Source organism: Lactuca serriola, chromosome 4, assembly GCF_051521515.1.
Source record: "Lactuca serriola cultivar US96UC23 chromosome 4, Lser_US96UC23_V15, whole genome shotgun sequence".
Taxonomy (NCBI): Eukaryota; Viridiplantae; Streptophyta; class Magnoliopsida; order Asterales; family Asteraceae; genus Lactuca; species Lactuca serriola.
The window spans coordinates 207,304,060-207,309,932 of record NC_136411.1 but is presented as its reverse complement, the minus strand read 5'-3'; the positions used below and the strand labels follow the sequence as shown (position 1 = coordinate 207,309,932).

Here is a 5,873-nt window from a genome sequence, read left to right as displayed (position 1 = left end):
GGATATGATAAGAGTTTCATAATTAACAAATGAGACAAAGATAACTTGCTTAGCCATTTCAAACTTAACATCTGTATAGTGATCTATAAGTCATTAAGCTCATTGATTTTCAAATGTCACCAACAACCGTTACGTACTAACCTAAAGACATGTATGTCAAAATAATATATTACCTTTTTTTATAAATTTGATATATAGCAAATATTTTTTTGTATGTTATAATGTGATTACAATATTGTTATTATTTATAGTTTTTACATTATTTTTTTTTCTTTAAATTTTTTTAAAATATAAATTATGAAGTTAGTATTAGATGAAAAGGTTTTTATGTGATAGAATGGTTTGTAGTTATTGTAAATAAGTTGATTTGATGTCTCCATTTATGAATAGATGATAAGGTTTGTATGTGAAAGGGTTGTATGTATTTATTGTATAATATAAAGTCTCTATTAGATGAAAAGGTTTGTATGTGAAAGGGTTGTATGTATTTATTGTATTTAAGTCAATTTGACTTCTCTATTTATTATTTTTAATTTTTTTTTGTAATTGTAAATTTTGAAGAGATTTAAGCAATAAATGGAACTTTTTATTAGGTAATATAGTATTATATATTTTTAAAGATTAGTTGCGTATATATACATGTGTAATATATAATATTATATTTTTCAATCTCATTAGAGTTAATATTTTTAATTGTACATTTGTCAAAAGACATGGTCAAAAGAATTGAAGAGAAGATGCTGAAGGAAAAAGAATAGGTACGTAATTCAAAATAATATATTACATTTTTTATTAATTTGATATATATAATTTTTTTTTGTATGTTATAATGTGATTACAGTATTGTTATTATTTATAGTTTTTACATTATTTTTTTTTCTTTAAATTTAAATTATGAAGTTAGTATTATATGAAAAGGTTTTTATGCGATAGAATGGTTTGTATTTATTGTAAATAAGTTGATTTGATGTCTCCATTTATGAATAGATTTAACTAATAAATGAAAGATTTTATTAGGTTATGTAGTATTATACATTGTTGAAGATTTGTTGCGTGTATGTACGTGTGTATAATATAAAGTCTCTATTAGATGAAAAGGTTTGTATGTGAAAGACATGGTCAAACGAGTTAATATTTTTAATTGTACATTTGTCAAAAGACATGGTCAAAAGAGTTGAAGAGAAGATGTTGAAGGAAAAAGAATAGGTACGTAATTCAAAATTCAAATCGTTTAATGCGATTAATAGTAATAGTTTTAATACAGAGAAGCTTAACAACAAACAAATCTAAAATTCATATATAAGTTACTGATGTTTTTTGAAAGGCCTAAGCACATTTGAAGGATTTATTGGGCAATTTCTTATATCATGGTTGACGAATTGGTTGCATCCTTTGCATTTGCGTTTTGGTTTAAGTGCTTTTGCTATTGCTTTTTCTGCAGCACTTTTGATTCGACTCCTCTTTCGACTTCCTTTTGTTTTTATCTCACTTGGTACTTTGATTTTCACATCACTTGAAATTGGAACTCCGATGATATTTTCAATCACATCTTTTATGGGAATTGAACTTGATCTTGTAGAAACATCCTTTCCACAAGTTTCACTTAATTGTTGAAGAGAGTTCACCAATTCTTGTAGTTTTTCTATATCATGAATAACCGATTCAACGCATTTTTCAAAAAAAGAAGTTGCATCCTGCAAGAGATTTGAAATTGCTGTACTGCACACTCTCCATTTTTTGTTTATCTTTTGAAAACCAATATCCACTATGTTCTTTCTCCATCTATCCAGAATGTATTTTTTAGGTATCATGGCAATGTCATAATCTATAAGAATTCTGAAAGCATGACTGCAAAGGATTCCAAAAAATGTGAAATGCAAACATTCACATTCAATTGTTTCATCTTTTGCATCAAAAGAAACCTGAGAAGTAATAATAAAATTTTATTTCAAAAATATATTTATAAATTATAAATAATGTTAAATTAAAATAATAATGAAGTAGCATAATTGAATACCTTAAATTATGGTCGCTTGCCTGATTTTAGTTCTTTGTAGACAATTGTGCATTGTTGACGACCATCAATCAAAACCGAATTTTTTTGAAAACACTGATAGAATGCCTTTTTTATTTGTTTTTGCACTTTTATGAATGCTTCTCGAGTGTATACCAATGATGCATGCTTTTCTATTTTCAAATTTTCATTTGGAAATAGTAGTTGTGGCGAAGTATCTCTTGATGCAATGTCTAATCTTTTTTGTTCATGACGCTGCTTTGAAAGTGCAGTGTCAAAGTTGAACATAAAATTAACAAGTAAGTTGGTTGGACTTGAGAAAACATTGAAAAAGGAATTAGAACTTTCAGATCGAGATGTAGTCTTCATAAGTCCACACATTGGTATATCTCTGAAATAGGATGGAATCCATTTATCTCTCTTGTTGAACATATCAGCCAACCATTTATTTTCCTTCAAATGAAACTCATTCAACATCAAATCCCATTTGTTCTCAAATTCTGTTGGTTTAATATTCATATTCCAAACTAGTTGATTTATGCGTTTCTTGAAATCTGTATTTGAAACTAAGTCAGCTTCAATCTGTCATGTTAAATTTGGTTTTATTAGTATATTTTCATAAGCTATATGTAATTCTCTAAATTAATTTTTTTGTTACCTTTGATGGCATTTTTGACATTATGTGCCACATACATAATCTGTGAGTACATCCTTCAAACACCTTTGCTATTGAAAGGAACAAATATCATATTGTACCTGAAAATATTTGTAAAATTGTTTCAATCTGTCATGTTAAATTTGGTTTCTTCTTATGTGATGACAAAAAAGCTTCTAACAACCAAGAGTATGATTCAATTGTTTCATCTGAGATTAGTCCTGCTCCAATGTTGATTGTCTTGTCATGATTGTTTATTGCAGTGAAAGGAACAAATATCATATTGTACCTGAAAATATTTGTAAAATTTATCCCTTATTATGTAATATTATTTAATAAATATAAATTTTACCTGTTTGTTCTATTAGTAGCATCCATTGATATAACATCAGAAAACTTATTGTAGTTTTCTCTTCCTGTTTCATCAACCCAAAACATAGCATTTAGCACATCATCATCCAACTTATATTGAAAATTGAAATTTTGATAATTATCTCTGCGAATTATCAACTGGTCTACAACACATTGAGCATCATTTGGTCCAACAATATTTGTATAATCTCTCCAAAAGTTTTTGAAATCATTCTTTGTTGCTGGCAAATTATCATATCCTCCCTTTAATGATGCTCTTAACTTGTGTGCTTTTGTGGCACCAATGTTGATAATTGAAGCTTTAACAATTAGTTCTTGATCAAAAATACTAAGACGATGATTTGGAGAGCAGATGTTTTCTTCATTAAATTCAGTAAGTGGATGGTTATGAGTGTCTTCAAAAGCATATACAGTGATTATATTTGTTGCAGCATTTCTGTCAAAACCAATCATTGCCATACATCCTGTGACCTTAGAATATGATTTTCTTTACTGTTTTTTCAGTCGTTTGGATGTAAGAGTACCAATGTTTTTTTTGGATTTCCATATCTGTTGCATCTTACTTGTTTTTTCCTTAGACTTAGATCCCCGTATTTGGTTGTTGTTCCTAATCTAATTCCAAAACCAGCTGCTTTTGCATAATTTCTGTACATTTCAATTCCTTCATTTAAACTTGACACAATTTGTCCTTTTTTGGGAATGATATTTTCAGCAACATGTGGAATATACACATCATCTTGATTTATGTAAGATGTTCCTGTCAAATATTCAAAAAGCTCAATATTGAAATATATTAAATATGTTCATAATTATGTATTTAATATAAATTAGGTAAACATGCCTTTATCCTTTTCTTTTGCTGTTGCACTTGTAGTTCCTTTTGAAAGTTGAACTTCAGAGTCAGTTTGTTTATTTTAAAATTATTAGTAATTTTTCTATGGAATTTAGTAATCTATCTTAAATTTAATTATTGAATAACATCAGAAATATTCATGTTATTATTTATTAAACTTGCCTTTATCACCATTGTTGATTGTTGATTCTCAAGGTTCAATAGTTAAAACATTGAATGAGTCTTCCGATTCATTACTTCCTGTCCAATATTCAGAAAGATTATTGAAATTAGTATGTATATGTAAATATTTAGTACATGAAATCTAATTAATCATACGATTAACTTTTTTTTTTCTTCAGATCATGAACATCAGTTTGAAGGTTGAAATTAACTTTCAGTATAATCGTAAAAATATATGTAATGAGTGTGTATTATAGTATTGTAATGTTAGGTATTTATAATTTTTTAATATTAGAATCAAAAATATAGTAATTATACAGAATGAAAACTTGCCTTTATCAACATCATCTAACGTTGATATTGAATTTCCGATAGTTAAATTTTGGGAAGATTCCTTTGCTTTATCAATTGAGTAAGTAGAACAAATATCTTCATATTCTTTACTAGACATCTCTTCAGTTTGATATTGTAACTTATAAATCAATCAAAGATTTTAATGGAGATGATTTTGTCGATCATAAACATACGGAAAAAGTTATTTTTATATTAATATGTCAGTTTTTGTTTGCGGTTATTTATGTGAAGAACGATTTCAATCACTATTTTATGTTAATTACTATCTTACCCTTTATTAATAAATTTAAGTAATAAATTGAAGAAAACATGAATAATGATGTGGCAATATACGATTGGTTCTTTCATTTTCACATATAGTTTGCATTTTTGCATGAGCCTTCCCATATATATATATATATATATATATATATATATATATATATATATATATATATATATATATATATATATATATATATATATATATATAAGTTGTGCACCTTAGGAACAGTAATGTTCCTAAGGGGTTGGCAATATTCGTCCACAACTTTCCATATTTTCAATAGCTCAGATTTTTGCCACTAGACTTTATGATGTTGCCAATTTAGTTCCTTAAACAACCAGGATACTGTTCGTTGGGTTACCACAGGGTTACAATTTTACTTCCCGATCCTTCCACCATCTTCCTTTTATCTCCCACCGCTTCTTCATCTCGATCCTTCCACGGGGTTTCTCTTTAGAAGCAATTGAGCTCCGCCATCACCACCGTCTTCTTCAGTTCGTGTCAGCGTCGCCCCGGTTAGTTTAACCCTCCGCTTTATATATTTCATTTTTTATGTCACACCCTCTATCACATAATCGTCTGCTTCACCACAGTTTCCCCACCATAAAAGAACGACCACCCCCACTACCCTAAGATACACAGTCCAACAATGTCTTCCGCCCTGTGTATCTTTGCTCTTGTCGACGGCTTCTTCTCCGGCTTCAATTTCATCACCGGACAACACAAAAAAAAAAATTTCATGTCGGTTGTTCGATTACTCTCTTAAGTGTGAGACATATGATTTTGGGTTCAATAGGCATTTAATCAGGTACCGCTACCTCTTATTTCGTCTTTGGTTTTCACATTTTCATAATTTTGGGTTTATGCTTCTTCTAATATCGACGTGACTGGTCGATTTTGGGTATATGATATGGACTCATGGTAATCGTCCTTCAATTCTGATCGCCATAGAAGCTCGTCTTGTGTAACAATCAATTCGAACTCCACCCTCTAGGTCTTTTGGTTTCTATAGTTCTGAGCAACATATACCACCGTCGACTCTTGTGAGGAGGCTGCAACCAGTTGGGCAAAGCAGAGCCCTTCTTAGGGTTTAGGCGCCACGAATAATGGGGGTTAGATGCAAGTTTTAGTTGCTAAAAAAAGTGATTTTGTGTGATTCCCCGCTCCCCAAGACTGAGTAAGCTAAGGAATAAGCATT

At 29.4% G+C, this 5,873-nt stretch overlaps 2 protein-coding genes across 2 annotated transcripts; both read right to left on the bottom strand.

Moving 5' to 3' along the window:
- Positions 1 to 1,304: 1,304 nt before the first annotated feature.
- Positions 1,305 to 2,684, bottom strand: LOC145099139 (protein FAR1-RELATED SEQUENCE 9-like). The gene is made up of 3 exons (XM_079036726.1): positions 2,673 to 2,684; positions 2,171 to 2,596; positions 1,305 to 1,922 (listed from the first exon to the last, which is right to left on the bottom strand). Exons 1-3 carry the CDS (start codon positions 2,682 to 2,684, stop codon positions 1,305 to 1,307), a joined length of 1,056 nt encoding a protein of 351 aa, XP_078892852.1.
- Positions 2,685 to 2,727: 43 nt separating this feature from the next.
- LOC145099138 (protein FAR1-RELATED SEQUENCE 5-like) lies at positions 2,728 to 4,507 on the bottom strand. Its single transcript, XM_079036725.1, has 6 exons — positions 4,390 to 4,507; positions 3,883 to 3,933; positions 3,605 to 3,798; positions 3,022 to 3,512; positions 2,854 to 2,958; positions 2,728 to 2,770 (listed from the first exon to the last, which is right to left on the bottom strand). The coding sequence occupies exons 1-6, from the start codon at positions 4,505 to 4,507 to the stop codon at positions 2,728 to 2,730; spliced, it is 1,002 nt and encodes a 333-aa protein (XP_078892851.1).
- Positions 4,508 to 5,873: the final 1,366 nt, after the last annotated feature.

Bases quoted from the DNA above. Each gene is read 5' to 3' on its own strand.
- LOC145099139 (XM_079036726.1), bottom strand. The intron at 1,923-2,170 runs GTATACACTCGA...ATTACTTCTCAG, and splicing joins TAGAAAAGCATGCATCATTG to GTTTCTTTTGATGCAAAAGA.
- LOC145099138 (XM_079036725.1), bottom strand. From the start codon at position 4,507: ATGTCTAGTAAAGAATATGAAGATATTTGTTCTACTTACTCAATTGAT. The intron at 3,934-4,389 runs GCAAGTTTTCAT...CTGACTCTGAAG, and splicing joins GTTAGATGATGTTGATAAAG to TTCAACTTTCAAAAGGAACT. The intron at 3,513-3,604 runs GTAAGATGCAAC...TCATATTCTAAG, and splicing joins TAAGTCTAAGGAAAAAACAA to GTCACAGGATGTATGGCAAT.